The sequence below is a fragment of the Eucalyptus grandis genome, chromosome 1 (genome assembly GCF_016545825.1).
Source record: "Eucalyptus grandis isolate ANBG69807.140 chromosome 1, ASM1654582v1, whole genome shotgun sequence".
Lineage (NCBI taxonomy): Eukaryota > Viridiplantae > Streptophyta > Magnoliopsida > Myrtales > Myrtaceae > Eucalyptus > Eucalyptus grandis.
The window spans coordinates 35,333,953-35,352,945 of record NC_052612.1 but is presented as its reverse complement, the minus strand read 5'-3'; the positions used below and the strand labels follow the sequence as shown (position 1 = coordinate 35,352,945).

At 39.2% G+C, this 18,993-nt stretch overlaps 3 protein-coding genes and 1 non-coding gene across 4 annotated transcripts; 1 reads left to right on the top strand and 3 right to left on the bottom strand.

Annotated features, from left to right (window-relative positions):
• Positions 1–966: 966 nt before the first annotated feature.
• Positions 967–1,040, top strand: TRNAN-GUU. Its single transcript has one exon. It is a non-coding gene; the product is annotated as a tRNA-Asn (tRNA).
• Positions 1,041–4,305: 3,265 nt separating this feature from the next.
• On the bottom strand, positions 4,306–6,907 carry LOC104454855 (transcription factor MYB101). The gene is made up of 3 exons (XM_010069741.2): positions 6,536–6,907; positions 5,274–6,066; positions 4,306–4,568 (listed from the first exon to the last, which is right to left on the bottom strand). Exons 1-3 carry the CDS (start codon positions 6,905–6,907, stop codon positions 4,306–4,308), a joined length of 1,428 nt encoding a protein of 475 aa, XP_010068043.2.
• A 2,895-nt stretch (positions 6,908–9,802) lies between these two features.
• LOC104435335 (membrane metalloprotease ARASP, chloroplastic) lies at positions 9,803–11,762 on the bottom strand. The gene has a single exon (XM_010048110.3). It carries the CDS (start codon positions 11,562–11,564, stop codon positions 10,197–10,199), a length of 1,368 nt encoding a protein of 455 aa, XP_010046412.1. The 5' UTR covers positions 11,565–11,762; the 3' UTR covers positions 9,803–10,196.
• A 2,437-nt stretch (positions 11,763–14,199) lies between these two features.
• Positions 14,200–15,524, bottom strand: LOC104454844 (L10-interacting MYB domain-containing protein-like). Its single transcript, XM_010069732.2, has 3 exons — positions 15,168–15,524; positions 14,808–15,077; positions 14,200–14,268 (listed from the first exon to the last, which is right to left on the bottom strand). The coding sequence occupies exons 1-3, from the start codon at positions 15,522–15,524 to the stop codon at positions 14,200–14,202; spliced, it is 696 nt and encodes a 231-aa protein (XP_010068034.2).
• Positions 15,525–18,993: the final 3,469 nt, after the last annotated feature.

Genomic DNA, 18,993 nt, shown 5'->3' with positions numbered 1-18,993 from the left:
AAAACAACGGATATCACCATTAAACGAAAACTCGACCAGCCCCATTCGATTTATTAACAATTCACATCAGCGATAAGCGAATATGCAGGCGTCTATTTTACCAAATCATGGACGAGGAAGAACGCTTGAGGTTCCTCTCTCGGACAACCTACGAAACCGCAACGCTGAGCAGAGGGTCGGGGACGGACATGGAGAGGGCTCCGAATCGAAGCTTCTCGACAGATCCGAGGAATCTGAGGCGAATTTGTTGGAGGCCACTGGAGGGCTGATCTTTTCCCAGGCGAAGGATCGTGCGAATCGAAGAGAAACCTACAGTGAACTTCTACGGGTTCACGTGTGGCAACTACTCGGGGACATCGCTGTTGAGTAGCAACAGTGGCAGGCAGCTCCCGAGGTGCGCCGGCGACGGAGAACGTCATCGCCGACAGCGAGCTCTTCGCCCTCTCGCCCTCTTTTCTTTGGCATGGACAGTTATTCGTTCCTTTTTTCTTCAGCTATTTAACCCTTTTAGGCTTAAGTGAGTTCGTTTTCAAACCCGCTAAAACCCGCGTGTGGTTGGGTTTCGATGCTGTGAACCCAATTTAAGCTGTTTATAAATTCTGAAGCAATCCATATCTGACCCACCCTGAAATTAAGTAAAGAAAAGGGTCGTGAAATTTGCCAACTCTAGGCCAACGTAAAGTTAAACAAATAACATTAGAAGGAGGGCTTAAGAGGGTGACACATAGTCCTCAAAAACCCCTTTTTATATATCTTTACAAACAAAAGATTATTAGCTGATCCGATACAATTATTTTATCTAATCAAGTTGCACAAGTGGGCGAGACTCTACTCTCCTGGAAAGGTCTAGGAAGCCCCTTCTGGTATGATTACTTCATAGACTTGGTCAATGATTCAAAGGTGGTGAGATGTCTATGAAAGAGAGAATGGGACTTTATAAATTTAATGCAACAGTTAAGTGCCAACGCTGGAATAGCTCAGTTGGTTAGAGCGTGTGGCTGTTAACCACAAGGTCGGAGGTTCAAGCCCTCCTTCTAGCGATCCGACTTGTACTTTTTATTTTTTATTTTCTTTCTTGTTTTCAATAATAGTAAACTACTTTTGACTTATTAGTATAATTTCTAGCAAGGGCAGGGTCTAGCACACTCAAATGTAGAACCTTAGGATCCTAAAAGTTGAAAAGAAAATCAAAATTCAACTCCTCCTTTTAAATTTCATCCCAAAACATCATCGGTAGTAGGTGATTGGTGGATTGATAGTATTGATGATTTGGTCATGCCCTACTTCTACATAATCATGTGCCTGTTCTCTCCAATGTATGTATGTATGTATGTATGTATGTATTACCATTTGAATAAATCTTCTAATTAACCATGTGAAATAAGACGACATCAATTGCGACATGTGAAATAAGTCGACATCAATTGCGACAAATCATGATTCATTTCTTTGACAGTTGAACCTAAGTCATAATCTACAATGATTTTCATTGTAATCATGCTAGTGAAAATTTTAAAAAATTTAAAGTATAATTAAGCTCATCACAAATTCCAATATTTCCAAATCCTAACCCATCAGACAACCGCACCGACTATGTATATTTGATAACCCAAGGCTCCAATTTTTCATTTCCTAGCAATTGCATTATACCCTATAATTATGTCAATATATAGCTGAATATTTTCGACAAGAAAATCACAATTTGACATTAGCCACTCTAGGCAATCAAATTTGCGTATTGGTTGCTTTTTTATATGATCTAGTTGTCCGATGAATTAGCTAATTTTTCTTTTTTGGTCGACAAAAGGCACTCCTAAACTTAAGAACTCTTCAAAAAGGAGCTTAGTGTGCTCACCTGGGGAAATCCCATAAACCCTCTCTATTCGGAGGAGGGGAGTTCTAAACTTCCTACCTCCTCACGAGTCAACGAGTCATGACTATGTGAGAATGGTGGTCACTTGAGAAGGCCTAATTAACTAGCGACATATCATATAATAGAGACTGCACGTTATGTTAAATTCTAGAGAGATGCTAAGTCTATATTTTAGAGTGGAAGTTTCAAAGCCTTGTAACATTAATTGGGACAAAACTTCCATAGCTCGGTACTAGAGACCATGAGAACACCTTTAATTTCACAAAATCTAAACTACCCCTTAATACAAATATCATGACATTCAAAACAATAAATGTCTTTCAAACGTTTGCTTTACATGCTAAAATAGAATTAAACCTAATCAACGGATATAAAACAAACTACAAGTATAATCTTGCCTATCAAGCCACATAAAATTGGAAAATTGTCCAAAAGCCTTACCTTTATTGTACGATAGTCAATTCAGTTCTAAATCTTTCAATTGTGCCATTTTAGTCTTAAATCTTTTAACAACTTGTCAATTTAGTTCCAAACTTTTCAATTTTGCTTATTTAGTCTTAAATCTTTTGAAGATTTGCTAATTTAAACCTAAACATTTTGAAAAGTTGCTAGTATAGTTTTTCTAGCCAAATTTGACAGAAAATCACTAATGTGGACATCAACTATCCAACATGTTTTGGCCAACGTTGACATGCACAAATTCTACATTTTGTTTTTTTTTGTTTTTTTACAATCCTTTCTCTCTTTTTTCCTTTTCTTCCCCTTTGGCGTGTGGCTAGTACTCGGCCATAATTGGCGACTAGCCACAAGCAAGAGTCAATGAGGGCGTTGTGGCCTCACCTACCATGGACAATGGTGGCCCTAGCAAGGGCTTGACTCTCGTGGCGTGAGCGAGAACTCTAGTTGAGGGTCTCCCTTGCCTAGGTCATGAGTATCGACTTCTTGTCAGATCTAGCCTGCTTGGCTGCTTGGCATTCACCCAGGCCGCGAGGGTCAAGCCATCACTTGTGTTTTGTGATCGATTGTTAGCCCACGCCGAGCACCGACCGTAGGTCAAAGGAAAAAGAAAAGGAAAAAAAAAAGAGAAAGAAAAAATTTAAAAAATGAAAAGATTATCCATCTTAGCATTGGCCATGGCATATAGGAGGATAGCCAATAGCTAGTCGATATCCACCTCAGCAAATTTGGCCAAAACTAGCTAAAATGACTAAATTGGTTAGTTGTCAAAATGTTTATGGCTAAATTAGCAAATCTTCAAAATGTTTAGACTAATCGGCACCAATGACAAGTTTGAGAATAAATTGACAAATTGTCTAAAGGTTTATGATTAAATTGATATAATTAAAATGTTCATGGTTGAATTCACTGCTGTACAATAGGTTTAGGACATTTGAATAATTATCCCCTTTTAGCTGGCTATTCTTTCCATAATATCATTCCAAACGAGAGATCTTCTAGACTTCTACATAGCCCTAAAAATAGAAAATCCTCTTTGCAAGGTTTTTTTTTTTTTTTTTTTTTTTTTCCAAGGAGTTGCTGCCGAGTATGCTCGGGAGATTTTTAGATTGTAGTACATTATACATTTTATATCTCATGATTTAGTTAAACTGAACCAAAATCATTTTAGAAATCGATAAAATAAAAAGGAAAGTAAATGAATTTAATATCAAATGAATTAAAACACATTTAGTATGAGATAATGTAAATATAGTAAAAGATATCATTTTTGAAATAAATTAGAGAAGATTTGTAGAATATGATATATGTCCTATTATTTATGAAGTTATAGTTGGACTGAGTTGAAGTATATTTTCTATGTATATATTCAAGATTATCCGATAGTCTTTCTAGTCTTATCTTAACAAGTTATGTTCGAATGAGGTGATATCGATGTGGAAAAAAAGTATGTCTATATACCTCAGATTATAGGATAAGAGATTATCATGTTACATATCATGTACATTAAGTTATTTGATTAACTAAGTTTTTTTATTATTGATTTTAATTCAATATCTCATATTAAATGATAAAAGGAAAAAGGAAAACGGATAATATATCTTGTGTTGTTTTGAACATTTCCATGCATGGTGACCATTTTGATGATATCTAGATATTGTTTTTATTTTATTATAACCAATATAACTTCATCGTGGATAAAGAATTCTTTTTTAAATTCAAAGCGGAATAAGAAATAGAAAAGGTAAAATCACGTGAGGTGAAGTTGTACCCACATAATATATAGATAAATATATTTTTATTGATGATAAGTTGTTTCTTAGATATTAATAAGGGGAAAAAATAAAAAAAGCGACAGGAAGTGAGGTGGCAGCCATCGCTTGAGTCACATGTCAACTCCCCATCTGGCCCTTCATGGAGCACTAGAATACTATAGTAGTTTTAGATTTGATTGCTTTTCGAGTCCACCTTGGCTGTCAACAGATGCCGGGCATGTTGTTCCAACATGGCGTGCACAAGTTCAATTCCAGTTCAGTGGCCGGCACAGTCGAAACTTGAGAGGGCAATGGCAGCGGGCCTCTGGGGCCGTCAATCAGGATACCACCGTTGTTCGGGCCAGATGACTGCGGGGTTAAGTAGGCGCCCCGGAACCAGTCAGGCTCCGAGATTGCAGATGAGGGGAAGTTCATGAGAAGACTTGAGAGATCGTCGTCTACCTCTTCCAAAGGTCTTATCATTCCTGTGTAAAACACCGATGAGATTACTGTAGTATACTATTAGTTTCGATTCAGACATGAAGTTAGATTTCACAAGGTGTCTTAGCTTAAAATAGTGTTGGCATCCTGGTAAGCTGATGTAAAATACTTCCTAAGCGATTAGGTAAAATCAAAGTGTCGGCAACGAAATTAATATTGGGGCGTTCTATAACAATAGCCAAAACTATGGGCTAATGTTGTGTTGGAACGTAAATTGCGTCACTTTTTAACTGCTATTGTTAAAATCGTTGGTTGATGTAATAACATATAAATCTACATGGATTGTCATCTGATCACAAAATGGTCAAAAGTTCCAGTAAAGAGAAAGCTCTATAAATCTAGGTGCAGAATTTAATGGTTAAGTTACTGTCATGTCATCCGCAACCTTAAAAACACTCTGATTTTGCAGGCTCTTAAGGACGTATCGTATGTGAATGTTCTTTTGAAATTAGAATTGCCAACTTTACTATTCTATTAACTAGAATGTTATGATCTATCCTGAGGTCCTCACAGAAGTTACACAAGAGGGTAGATGGCTCCGAAATTTTCTTGAAATGTATGGATCAACTAACAAAAAGACTCCAAATGGATGCTCGAACTACCTCCAGATATTCATTCTAAACCAGCAAATGCAGAGATAAAGAAATAAAGGAACAGGAAGAAGTATTAAATATGCTCAAGTCACTTACCACTGAGAGATGATGCCGGAGCGGAGCAAATATTCTCCCAACGCTGGTTGTCCTGCATGCCCTGATGGCTTCCTCTCTCAGCTCTTCCCACATTCGCTCCACCCACCATACTTCCCTTCACTTTCTGCGACGACGCAGCTCTAGCTTCCTCAAAGAGCGCGCCCAGTAAAACACTGTTTTTGGGTACCGTCAATGACGGCACTGCCGATGTTGGCGTAGCCTCAAAATTGTTCGCGCAGCAACTGGAGGCGGCACCGCCAGCAGAAGCTCCCATCATGTAATTGCCACCCATCACGGAAGAGTTGCTCGAGGCCGTCATCCCCGGGGTTGCTGCTGCCGCCATGCTGGTCTCTCTCTGCCTGTCGGTGATGATGGGCTTGCGCTCAACTGAAGCAACTCCACTATTGAATGTGTCCAGGACGAGGTTCAGATCGGAAGCCCCCAAGTCGAATAGGAATGGCGGCAGCGATGATAAAGAATGAGGAGGGACGACTGAGGGCGCGGGCAAGATGCCGTTCATGATGTTCTCTGGGTGGTGATAGGGTTTGGGGTATGAGAGAGGATCAACTGAGTGATAAACATTAGCAGAGAGAGTCGGTTGTTGTTGTGGTGGTGGGGCAAGTAGAGAGTGGAGAGAGGAAGTAGGGACGGGCTGTGGCTGGAGATTCATATCGTAGGCGACGGTGGCTTCCGGTTGAACTTGCTGAGGATAGAGAGGTTCATTTGCTCTCTGGCGCCTCTTCATTCTCGTGTTCCAGAAGTTCTTGATCTCATTGTCCGTCCTTCCAGGCAACTGGATCTCAAGAGAGAGAATAAACGATCATAGACAGGAGAAAGTGCTAAAAGTTCGCCCAAGATGAAGTCAATCACAGCTTAAACCTTATGTGTATTCATTTATTTGCTTTTATCGAAGTTAATATGACGTTCATGCGACTTTCCCTTGCGTCAGTATTGGCCTAAAATCATGCAGATCAATTTCTATGAGAAGAGGGTTGGTCGGAGAAAGACGGAAAGAGGCTTCCAGGTCGAGATCGAGAGAGAGAGAGAGAGAGAGAGAGAGAGAGGCCTATTGAAAGATTAGGGCACGATCGAAACGCAAATGAATCCATTCGCAGGAATGACAGAAGAAATCAACCCCAGGATCCTCTCCTTGCGACAACACCGCACAACCAAATACTCAAAGCGCAAATTAGAAAGATGATAACGTTCAAACAAAACAAATGTATTTCTTGCTACGATAATGAAAGAGGCATGATCGTTACCTGAGCGGCCATGCGAGCCCACCTGTTGCCGAGGCGGGCATGAAGCTGGATGATCTTGGCCTCTTCCTCGGGCGAGAAAGCGCCTTTCTTGAGGTTCGGCCTCAGGTGGTTTGCCCATCTCAGCCTGCAGCTCTTCCCACACCGCATCAACCCGGTCTTCCTCCTGATGGCATTCCAGTTACCCTCGCCGTGCGCCTTCACGTATTCGATCAGCACCGCGTCCTCCCCGGCTGACCACGGCCCCTTCTTCAACGCCCCTTGTCCTTGCCCTCCATTGCCGCCGCTGCCGCCACCGCTCGTGCGGTCGTCACCCTCTCCCTGTGCCTCCAAACCGGTTTTCTCCGCCCCATCGAAGTTCGTGTTGATCACCATCCGACGTGCTTCTGTCCAACGCAAGGAGATGTTTTTTGGTTTTTTTTGTTTACGTATGTAAAGAAAAACAAGAAAAGACACGGCAAAACGAAGAAGGCTGCGTTCCTACAAAATGTTCCTGGTTTCGGAAGGAAACAAGGACAAAAAGAAAAATCATAAAAGGAAAAACCTCCTAGGCACGAACTGGGTTTTTGCTAATCAGGACGAGGATCTCATCTCTCCTCTCCAAGGTTAACTGGGAAAATTCGACACAGAGAGAGAGAGAGAGAGAGGGAGGGAGAGGGAGACAGGCAGACAGACAGATCGGGTGCTTCTTTTTTGGCGTCATGCTTATTTGCTGGGGCCTAGGGTTTGAGGGTGGAGGAAACTGAGGAAGTGTTTAGAGGCGCGAGCTTCCATTTCGCTCGGCCTCGCAAGCTTACGTGGGCGAGGGGGCGCTTCGCTCCCTCGCGTTGTCACCCTCTCCTTGCAGCCCGATTTCTGCGCGCACGCAGATCGGCCGTATGCTCCGTACATTTCCTCCGTATCTCAGCCTTCTGGTTAGGAAAGTGATGATAATCGCTTGAACATAACAGGATTTCTATTTGTGAATATATGCAGTTGGCACTCCTCTGTTTCCCTCGAAGGCATAGAGATCCGCACGAGTGCCTATCCGTGCATGCGATCGATGGTAAAACCGCCAACCATCCCTATGTCGAACAGATTCATCGAATTTTAATTTTTTACTTGATGCGTTTTCATGCCTTTTCTGGAGCATGATTCTGCGTACTCTCAGCAATTGTTTTTGCGAAAGAAATCTCGAGATAAATCTCCCCCGAAAACTTCTCCATCATGTCTAGTGTCTTCAATTAATTTCCGCGCTTAAGGAGCTAGGAAAACCACGATTTTGTTCCTGCTTCTTAACAATACAGATAATCCTGCATAAGAGACCTTTTGCAGTATCACCGTTCCAGCACTCGATTCGCACTTTTAGCGTGTATTTTGTATATTGCACTGCTGTATATTTTTGAGTGTTTCGACGTTGCTTTTCTTATTAATTTCTGTTTGCGCTTTTACCATTCATCGCTTCTTATTGATCTCTATTTGTTCTTGCACATGAAATAATTACCTTGGTCAATAGACTATGATTCTGACTGTACTTACTGTTTTTCGTTGAGAATATGGGGTTCGTGATTTACGGTATAAAAGGCAATTCGCATACGATATCTCGATGGATTTGGGTCATTTGCCCCTTCCTTTATTGCTATTTTCTTTATTGGTTTGGTCAAATACACCGCCTTTACTATTCTTGAATTTCGTTTGACTAATTTTTGAATTTTCTGCGCTTGATATATTTCTAAATGATATGTCCGTACAAACTCTAAATGTGTACTTCGAAAGAAGAAATACACTATTTGTTCTCAATTTCGTTGCAAAATTTCTATGAATGAAATCCCTAAACTTTTTAGGTTTTAAAGGGTTCTCATGAAATACTTCACTAAATATTAACGAGAAAGTTAAATATGTGTGTGTGTGTGTGTGTATTTTTACAGCGCATGAAAATTTATGCGCACTAAAAATGTGAATTACATTGTCACAGCTAGATTACAGCTTATATTGTTATGCGAAATGAGAGTAGAATACATTTGCTCCGAACAATTTAGAGGACAATTCCAAGGCGTGGGCTTCCAATTCTCTCCACTTTGCTCACTACATTGAATATGCTTGATTCTCTCTGTTTTCCACCCTTATCCGCACGAATTTTCGCACATTTCCCTTAGCAGTACGGATTACATCCACCATTAGTGATTAGAGCAGGCTCGAAACTAACGGTAAATAGCTTGATAAACGCCCATCCTACCCCCGCTTTTCTGACCAAAATTTTGCTCAAAGGTCATTGCTCTGAAGCGGCTCAAATGCTCACTCACCACCCAAAAGTGGGATGAATTCTCACGCATTGCAACAGCATTGACTCAGAGAAGATTCCGAATACATAACCGTCCACAGTCTAGAACGAACTATTGTCAGTTAACTTCCCGTCGGATCATGAAAACCCCACGTGAAATCTATGAAAATCGAAGGTTTGGTGTACTGAGCTCATATGAATCCGATACACCTTAGTTTTTGTTCTGCTACTGATGTTAAAGGTCACACGATGATGGAGAAACATTGCAACCGCCATATGTAGAATTTTTTTTTTTTTGTTCCTATAGACCTCCCTCAGGGATCTTCAAGAGCGCTTATCAGGTCTTCATACAGATAGAAAGTACATACGAAGGGCATCAGCTCCGATTAATCCCCTCTTTTAGGTCACTTTCCTGTGCAAAGCGGTTCAACTGTTTTCTGTAAACGTACTCTGGTTTTAAACAGAAGTAACCATCTGGTTTTAAACAGAAGCAACCACAACAGACTAAAGATCATAAAATCAGGCCAATCTACCCCTCTATGCTGTCCTGCATTTTGCCCTGATGAGGGAATTTTAAGTCTGACTACAGGCCTAAAATAGGAAAGGCTGCTGATTGGCTGCAGAGCAACAACAGTTTACAGAATACATTCCAAAATTGGCACGAAAAATGTGAAATAATGTACATGATCAACATTGCATCACCCAGATATCCCATTGTGACCTTAGAGAAGCTGTAATTGAAGCATTCTAACCTATTTACACAAACTATATTTTGCATCAACAAAAGCTCTGCTATAAAGGGAATGCACTTTCAAAATAACAAAACAGACGAATTGAATGGAGGAGGATTGGAGTAGCAAAAGCCCCCACTACAAGTACTAGGGACCTAATATTGTAATGAGCATTTAATGGTTGCATATTCTATGTGATTCTACATCAGCCAAAAAAGTCTTTTTCTACGAATTCTCAAAACCACTTAAATGAGAAATTTACGATGCAAAACTTCAAGATAAAATCAAAAGATCAATAGTTAACAATCACCTTACGCAAATAGAAGTCTCAAAAGAGCCAAATTAGACAGGACCATTAGAATGAGGTATAGATAACATGAATCTATCAAGGAATAGACAGGATGTTGGGTATGCAACCCATGCAAGTATTTTAAATATAATTCCACAAGAATTACGCCTTCCAGGTCTATGACCAAGAACAGCGGCAGATGTACAAACTTCGAAAAGGAAGAAGCCAAATACCATCTTTCCTTTTACTTCCTGAGAGAAAAGAGCCAGATACGTCCACTCACATCATGTTTCCCGTTCCTCCTGATATCATGATCAACAGAAGGTCAACGATGTGCTAAGATACATGTGGAATTTTTTTCCAGCAAAAGGGTCCAGTTGGCAGTCACAACATGTCTTTGATGAAGTCAAGGTTGAGTGTATCCCGAACAATGAGAAATAGCCCGATGAATATGACAAACACGATTCCTGAGGACATGATACGCTGTTCCACTTCCAGAGGAAGCTTCCTTCCACCCCTTGCCGCCTCCACGAGAATTAAGGCCAACGTGCCTCCATCCAATGCAGGCAATGGAAGTAGATTTATGACTGCCAGATTTATATTTAACACAGCCGCAAATTGGTAAAGTCCATCGATATTCGATCTAGCAACTTCTGCCCCTACAGCAATGATAGCTACAGGACCAGAAACTTTGCCAGCAGTTTGCGAGAAGTTCATAAAAGTCTGTCTTAAGCTGTCGAGCACATTGGATGACAGACCCCAAAATTCCTTGCCAGTAAAGTTAAAGGCTTCGAAAATATCTTTCGGTATGGCCTTCAATATTCTAACATTCGGCGATAATTGCACTCCAATTTTACCAGTCCCATCGAAGTTTTCATCTGGGGTCACGCCAATGTCAAAATCCTCCTTCCCTCTCTCAACCTTAAGGAACACATTCCTCCTCGGACTTTTCTTAATTACATCTACTAGCTCGGAAACTGCAGTTGGCCCTTGTCTTGATAATTTATTTCCATTAACAGCAAGAATCACATCACCAGGAAGCAACCCATCTCGAGAGGCTGCTGAAAATGCCCGGACCTCAGGCACGAGCACCCCGGGGAAAGCCTCTTGCACAGGCAATCCAACAGACAACACTTGAACAAAGATTATAACATACGCAAAAACTATATTGGCGATCACCCCGGCTGAAACAACTAGCACCCTGTCCCATATCGGCCTATTCTTGAGCAAATTCACATCATCTACCGGAATTTCAGAGTCAGGATCATTGTCCGGAAATCCTACGAATCCACCTAAAGGGAAAGCTCTAACAGAGTACTCTACATTGTTCGCGTTAAACTTAGCTAAAACCGGGCCGAACCCGATAGCGAACTTACTTACATGAATGCCCTGAAGATAAGCAGCCAAGAAATGACCGCTCTCGTGTACCACGATAATGGCGGTGAGGACTCCAGCAGCCTCCAGGACCGACTCGAAGTTGCCCAAATCGAACCCGGGAGCGGCGAACGCCCTCGAATCGAGCCTCTTCCCGCGCGGAGACCCGCCCTTCCCGAAGGACACCCTGTTCTTGCCGTCGGAATTAGGTTGCGCCCAGGAGAGAGAGCAGAGAGGGGAGGGAGCAAGAAGAGATTTTGAGAAGTGGGTTCTGGGCTTCAGGGGGCATTCGGAGAGGAGGGACTTGGGGCCGACCAATCTGGTGAAGGAGTAGGAGGAAGATGATGATGGCGGGCATGCCGAGAGGTTTATAAGCATGGCTTCTTGGATTCTTCTCTTCTGCTGGTAAAGGATTAATGTGGGGGGGAAAAAGATTGGGTTAGCGGGAGGAGGGAAGGAATGAAGAGGAGAGATTGGTGATTGGATAATCCATGGCTTTTGGGTTCTGTGTGGATGGGAAGCCACCGAAGTGTCCCCCCACTCCTCTTCACAGAGACTTGGGCTTTTGGGACCGTGTGGATCCTGCCGTGTCCAAGAACTGTGAGTTCGAGCTACACGGCTTGTGATTTTGTCAGGAGGTGGCCGCTGAGGTCGATGCTCTGCAACCGCAAATGTCGACAGCCAAATCACATTTTGGTGTTAACATCGAAGATATGATTTGGATTAGGGTGCCTTGTCGAGGGAAAACTCAATGGTATATAAATATATGATTGAAAATTTTATTTGTTTGGGAAAATTGTTAGTTTTTCTCTTTTTCTTTTTTGTTGATGTGTGGTCGGATTTTTTTTTTTTTGATATTTGGTTCTCATTCGGAAGATAATTTCGATCTCATGATTTTATTTTAGGCTAAAAAACTCTATTTTTAAAAATTATTTATATTTTATTTTATTTTGCTCTTTCTTTTACCTTTTTCCTTCTCCATTCATTGGTCACTAATCCTTAGTGACACCCAGTGACGGCCATAGGCAAACTCAAGCTTGTCGGCTTGCATCATAGGTGGTCGTTGGGCTACAGGTCGTCGCTTAGGCATGGGCCGGTGGAAAAGGAGGAAGAAGGAGAAAGGATTAAAAAAAAAAAAAAAAAGAAGAGAGAAAAGAAGAAAAGGAAAAGGAAAGAAAAAACAAAGAAACAAAAAGAAATAAAATTATAAAATTTTCAATATTTTAAATAAATAAAAATGAAACCATTGGGATTCGCCCCAGTGGCCACCCTTTCAACATGGAATGGGGAGATGAGAGGTTCAAATTTCCACCTTCTTAGGGTGCGTTTGGTTCGGCATTTGGAAAGTCCATTGGGAAAATATAAAGCAGTTTAGCCTAAAGGGCTTTGGAGGGAATGTAAAGACTGTTTGGTAAATTCTGCTTTGAAAAGTAACTTTGAGATAAATGATGTTTGGTAGAAAACACATTTGCAAAGCCCATTTGGTGATTAATCTAAATGTTTTTATTTTTATTTGTTTAAAATTAAGAAAATAATGTTTGTAACATTTTTAATTTATATTTGATAACAATTTTAAAGATGTTGTGTAAACAATTTTATTAAAATTAAAACTCATTTTTTTACTAAAAACATCAAATGGAAAAAATTTACGTGCTCTCTTTCTCAATTAAAATAAAAATACTTTCATTACAATAAAAACATGATAACATATGCTTTGAGGAAATAAGTTCATTATCCTTAAAAATTACAAATATCCTTAATTACTTCATAAATTCATAGTTATTTGATCACGTAAACGTGCCATATCAGATGCTACATCATCATTTGAAGCATTACCCTCCCCATTTACATTATCAGGATCCATTGTATATAAATTGTGATCCAAATCTACTCTAGCAAAATGTGTATCATTCAGGGCATTTCTTCGTATATAATTGTGCAAAGCCATCGTTGCTATCACAATTTTCACTTGCTTTGTATATGGATAACTTGGCATACCCTTTAAAATTTTCAACTTCTTTTTCAATACGCCAAAAGCTCGCTCAATTGAACACTTCTTTATATCATGTCGGTTGAGGACCTCGTTGAAACTCAGGTAAATGATATCTAACTTCTTTATATGGCCCCAAATAACCTGTGGGATTTGGATATCCAGCATCGATCAAATAATATTTACCTACACAAAAAAAAAAATTGTAAATTTAATCAACATATAACACATACATATATTAATGCATAAAAACTATTAATTAACTAACCTTTTGGAGGATGAGGAAATTGTAAATCATGTCTCATGATGGCTTCATAAAAGATACAAGTGTCATGAGCTGTTTCCTCCCAACCGGCCTACACGTAAGTAAATTCCATGTTAAAATTACACATGGCCATCACATTTTGCGTCGGTGTTCCTTTTCAACCAATAAAACGAAGCTGCTCACTCGTAGGTACCACCGCTGGAATATGAGTACCATCTATAGCTCAAATACAATCCTAAAACAAGAAGAAGAATATTATTTTATTTATATTTAATTCATATTTTCTATTGTATAATCATAACTTACTTTAAATTGTGGAAAAAATCTTGTATTATTCCTGATTTTCTTTGGAACTTTCTTTAATTGTCGATCAGATGGTTTGATCAAATCTGCTCCCATTTCACATATTTTATCCAAAACTAAGCTAAATAGCCTGTATATGGTTTCCCCAGAATGCTGAAAACGCTCTTGTGCTAACCTATTACCTATATTATATCCTAAAATATGAAGAAATAATCATAACATTTTTGCAATATCAATATTTCTAGTTCCTTTCAAACCATATCGTGTCACTAAATCATTTATTAAATTCTTAAACACAATTCTATCCATTCTAAACATTCGATAAAACTTTTTTGGATTAGCATCTATATGCATCAACTCTCTCAACCATGCATTTCATGTATATGATGAGGTCATGCACGGTATTTTTTGACCATATATTGCCTGATAAACACTAAGACCGCAAGTATGTACAGCTACACAAAGTTGCCAATATTCTTCTTCCTCTTTTTCATGGTTTTCTCTTTCAGAAGAGCCATCCATAACTGATTAAAGTAACAAAATAGAATTAGAATAAGATATATAATGAATTATTTAAATCATTCATCAACAAAAAAACACTTATCATATATATGCAAACTCCATTCGATAAAAAAACACCAATTAAAAACAAATCTGATAACGTAGCATAAATATGTCTCACCAACTAATACAAATAAGTAGTGCAAATATATATTACATTACAATAACATTACACGTGAAAAATATAAATAACAAATATCCTAGTGAGCCCTACGTTGTGCGAACTTATACTTGAGCCACGTGACTTTTTCTTGATCATCATCTAAGTTCATAAAGATTTGCCTATTATTTTTTTTTCTGAAAAATAATCTAGTGCAAAAAAACATAACTCTTGATTTTGCTTTATCTCAGGTATAGCTTTCAACGTCTCCATGAGTTCCTTGTAAGGATCAACCTCTTTGGCATAACTTCTACTTTCAATAGCTGAACAAATCTTCTCCATTTGCGTTGCTAACTTATCAGCCGTACTTTTCTTTTGTTTCTTTCCTTGAGATTGTCTCACCGAACTCTGCGACGTTCTTTTATCACTTCGATGTTGTTCACTGCTCTTTTCACCCACATCATCCTCTATATTATCATCAGTAAATCCTGCTCCTGCTGAACCACCGATGTCAAATTGTGCGGCGACAACATTCTCATCAATATGTAAGCCTTGTGTAGGATTCCATGTGATGCTCCCAGTGGCAACAGTATCTCCAAACATTCTATCCAATAAAACTTGAAGATCTGGATGTATGCCTTTCATTCTAAAATGTCTAACCTTAAGATTTTCCTGTTGTAATAAACATTTTCATGAGTTTTATAGTAAAAAGATGAATTTAAAAAAAAAAAAAAAAAAAAAAAAAAAAAGAATGGAAAAAACCTGAATTTTCCTCTCCCACCATTCATCACTTGCATCAATGGTATTCTTTTTTGGATCCCATCCTAATCCAGTTTCCTTAAGGATCAATGTCCTCAATCTTTTCCAATCTTCCTTAAGATTATCCCACTTACTCTTCATTTGACCTTTATCATACTTTTTGCCCTTTAGGTCCTCAAACTTCTTAATTATAACCGTCCATCCATCTATTTTGTTGTTTGCAGGACGATTGTCATTGTCAATTTGTTCAACGCATAACTTACAAAATGTTTCAACATCTTCAGGGCTCCAAAATGCCTTTTCCTTGATGAACTTGCCATCTACTAATAAATGCAATATAAACAAATGCAGGTGAGACATGTGGTGTGGACTTCATACTTAGTTCACCATTTAAGATAACTTTCAATCACCAAACAGCAAGTAAAACCGACACCAAACATCAAGGAACGTGAATACACAGCATATATATTGATCATGTGGCTGTAGCACCACACACTAACGAAATATGATGAAGAAATTTACTATTAAAGGTTGGTTTTAAATAAATATCAGTGAGTAGTCAAGAGAAAATAGCTTTAAAAGATGTCAACTTGAACTTATGGGTCAACATTTGGAGAGAAAATGTTTAATTGACAAGTTGTGCAGACATGAAAACCAAAAAAAAAAAAACAAACAAACTTCAGGAACAAAAGCATCTAAATATAATGAAAATCATTCACTGATGCCACTTTTGAACTACAACAGATTGCTGTTCAGAACCCTATAGAAACCCCAGAAGAAAAAGATCGAATTGGGACTAACCTTTTTGGCTCTAGAAGAAGAGATTGCTATTCAGAACCCTAAATGAGCTTATCGCCACCTCTTGAGCAGTGTATCTGTTTTTTTTTTTTTAAAGTAAGCAATTGAGTTCAAATTACAAGTATTCGGGCTAGCAATAACTACATAAAAGTAATAAAGATGATAAGGATCCATGGGAAGAAGAATATAAATATCCAAAAGAAGAAAAGCAATAAAGGTGATAAGGAAGATCAGAAGAGCATCAAACTCAATTGAGCCAGTGTTATGAGATACGAAAGGGAGTGTTGCCACGTGAAATAGTTATTATTGGAGATCATGCTAAAATAAGTAGGACTCAGTAGAGTCAGGCAAAATTGATGTCTAAATGACAAAAATGGATAGTAAAGGTCAATGCAATTTCAAGAAATGAATCTTGAACAGAATGAGAATGCTGCAACAAAGGTGATGACAAGTTTAGGTGTTCCCCTCATACTCATTTGAGGAGCAAGCATCAACCCCATAACAAAATTAAGAATCAAAGAATCAGACAAGTCAAAAGCTTGTAAGGAGACAGCCATGGTGCTTGAAGGTAATAAAAGATTATGAGACAATGTTAATGAGATAAGTCGTCAAGCGATCAAACTTAGATAACAATCATTATATTTTTTATCGCACTCATAATTATGAAACCGAAAACAAATGGTGCAAATCCAATGAATATTGGAAGGACAGAAAAAAAAAAAAAAAAAAAAAAAAAAAAAAAAAAAAAAAAAAAAAAAAAAAACGAAGATTAGGATGATAACAGACCAAAACCCAACTGCAGAGACATGAAACATGTGATGTGTAATTTGCCTACATTAGCCGTTACTTAAGTGGGAATCAGTTGAAATTTGGAGGAAGTTTAATAACTCCTCTCCCCTCTGCCCAAAATCTCTGCCTAGATCCCAACTCCCATCTCTCTCTCGTGCAAAGGAGAAGAAGATGATGACAATGATGCAATCAATTGGGGTAGGGGCAATAAGAACAGAAACAGAAACAAACACAAACGCTTTTTCTTGTTGCGACTCATGAAGTGATTATGTCAAAGGTTTGGCGGTTTCACGGTTCCTTGCCCCCAACAACCCCTCCTCTCCTTCAACGGTTAACAACATTTTCCTTAAATCCTTCCCCCACCGCATCCCTCTCCCCATCCTCGCCATCCATATACGCTAACTTGGTTCGGCCATTTCAACAAACACATGGTAAGCAGCAATTGGGATTAGTAACAGCGCATCAACAGTCCAAAGGTGCCTAGACTCTCAAAATAGGAAATTGCGCACCGTCATCCACGGTTAGGCTCTGCGCTCAAGCATGCGATCCAAGTCGAAAAGAAGTTAAAAAACAAACAACCCAAAACGGGAAAAAATTATCAGCGCAAGCCGACGCACGCAACGAAGCATCAAATTGGAACTAAAGACTAAGCGCAAATCAGCAATTCCAGCGACCGTGAACGTCACGACAAACGGCAAAAGACAAAAAAAGGCAAACTCGAAGCACGGCATCTGCAGTCCCCAGCCACCGGAGCCCAGGCAAAAAAATGCTCTCAACGACAGGGGAGGAGAGAAAAACCACGAGAAATGAAGGAGAAACCATACGGACCGTGAGAAACGCTGGATTTCTTCGGCGATTTGCGATACCGGGGAGCTCTGCGGCCGTTAGTCCAAGACCTCCCTCCTTTCTCACCGGGAACACCGGGCTTCGGGAACGAGGGGGAGAGAGGAGAGACAAATTGTAGAGGATGAGCAAAGAAAAGCGCAGTCGAGCGAAGACCTAGTCGAGCGAAGAGTGCCAGTCGAGCGAGAAGAGATTGTCACAAGGGAGAGAGCGATGGAAGAGAGGAGTGCGGATGAGATCTAGGGTTTTTTTGTTTTCAAAATGGGCAACGGTGGGTTTTCAAGAAAGTTTTGGGGGTAGAATAGGCAACTTAATATTTTCATTAAATGGAAGCCTTCAGCATTCCCAAGGATAAACTTTCACTTGAAAGCCCATTGGGAATGATTGCCAAACACCCCTATTTAGGGTGAAAGGGCTTTCGAGCTTGGATGGGCTTTTTAAATGCCCATCCAAACGCATCCTTAGGGGGGGATGGGGTGAGGACACGTAAGTTTCAGGAGTGGGTTTCGACTCCCACGGTTTGCAGGAGGTAGGACAAAAGTCTGAGAATGAGTGTAGAGTAAAAATAAAGTAGACCGACAAATAAATAAATAAATAAATAAATAAATAAAAATGATTACAAAATCGTTTTTAAAAATATTTTTATAAGAACAAAGTTTTGTTAACCATGGACTTGAGCCCGAGTGTCAAGAACCCGCACAATCTTTGTGAACCTAGGATTAAGTGTTGGGACTAGAGTGCCAACATTGCAGACCCAAGCATGGCTTTTATGAACCTAAGTTTGGGTGCAATAGGGGTTGGGCCTGACCTTGGTGGACCCAAGCATAGGTGCCAAGGGCCCAAGCCTAAGTATTGGGGTCCTTGGCCGTTGTAAGACTTGTTCCTAAATGCTATGACTTGTTAATAACTTTGAGATTTTCATGTTCAAGCGTAGAATGTCGGGTTCAAGCATCAATAACTAGTTATATTTTAGAAATCGTTTTTCAGTTCTTATAAAGAATAAATCATTTTCCTGAATTTAAGTTTTGATATGAAAACATTTTTCGTCAACTCATTTTTCTAAGCAAATCAAACTTAGGAAAATGAGGAAAATATTTTTCGTGAAACAAATATATTTTACAAAATTTCTTCATAGACTGAAGTCAATCAATTTTATTAGCCAGTCTCGATAAATTTAACATGAATGAAGGTTGTTTATGAATTGGTTATACTCTAAGTTTTCAATGCTTAACATGTGAATTTCATTTAATAACGAACAAATTGAATTTATAATAAATCCCTTTTCACATAGACAATTGAGGTCATTTGCATTCATTCACACTATTCACGATTTTTTTTTTTAATTTTAAATTACTCCTTAATTTTGATTGAAGGTTGTTTCATAAACGGGCCTTTTGTG

Bases quoted from the DNA above. Each gene is read 5' to 3' on its own strand.
- LOC104454855 (XM_010069741.2), bottom strand. From the start codon at position 6,907: ATGGTGATCAACACGAACTTCGATGGGGCGGAGAAAACCGGTTTGGAG. The intron at 6,067-6,535 runs GTAACGATCATG...CTTGAGATCCAG, and splicing joins GGGCTCGCATGGCCGCTCAG to TTGCCTGGAAGGACGGACAA. The intron at 4,569-5,273 runs GTAAGTGACTTG...TGTTTTACACAG, and splicing joins TCCGGCATCATCTCTCAGTG to GAATGATAAGACCTTTGGAA.
- LOC104435335 (XM_010048110.3), bottom strand. From the start codon at position 11,564: ATGCTTATAAACCTCTCGGCATGCCCGCCATCATCATCTTCCTCCTAC.
- LOC104454844 (XM_010069732.2), bottom strand. From the start codon at position 15,524: ATGTCTCACCTGCATTTGTTTATATTGCATTTATTAGTAGATGGCAAG. The intron at 15,078-15,167 runs GTTTTTTCCATT...TTATTACAACAG, and splicing joins GGTGGGAGAGGAAAATTCAG to GAAAATCTTAAGGTTAGACA. The intron at 14,269-14,807 runs GTGAGACAATCT...TACTTTAATCAG, and splicing joins AAAGAACGTCGCAGAGTTCG to TTATGGATGGCTCTTCTGAA.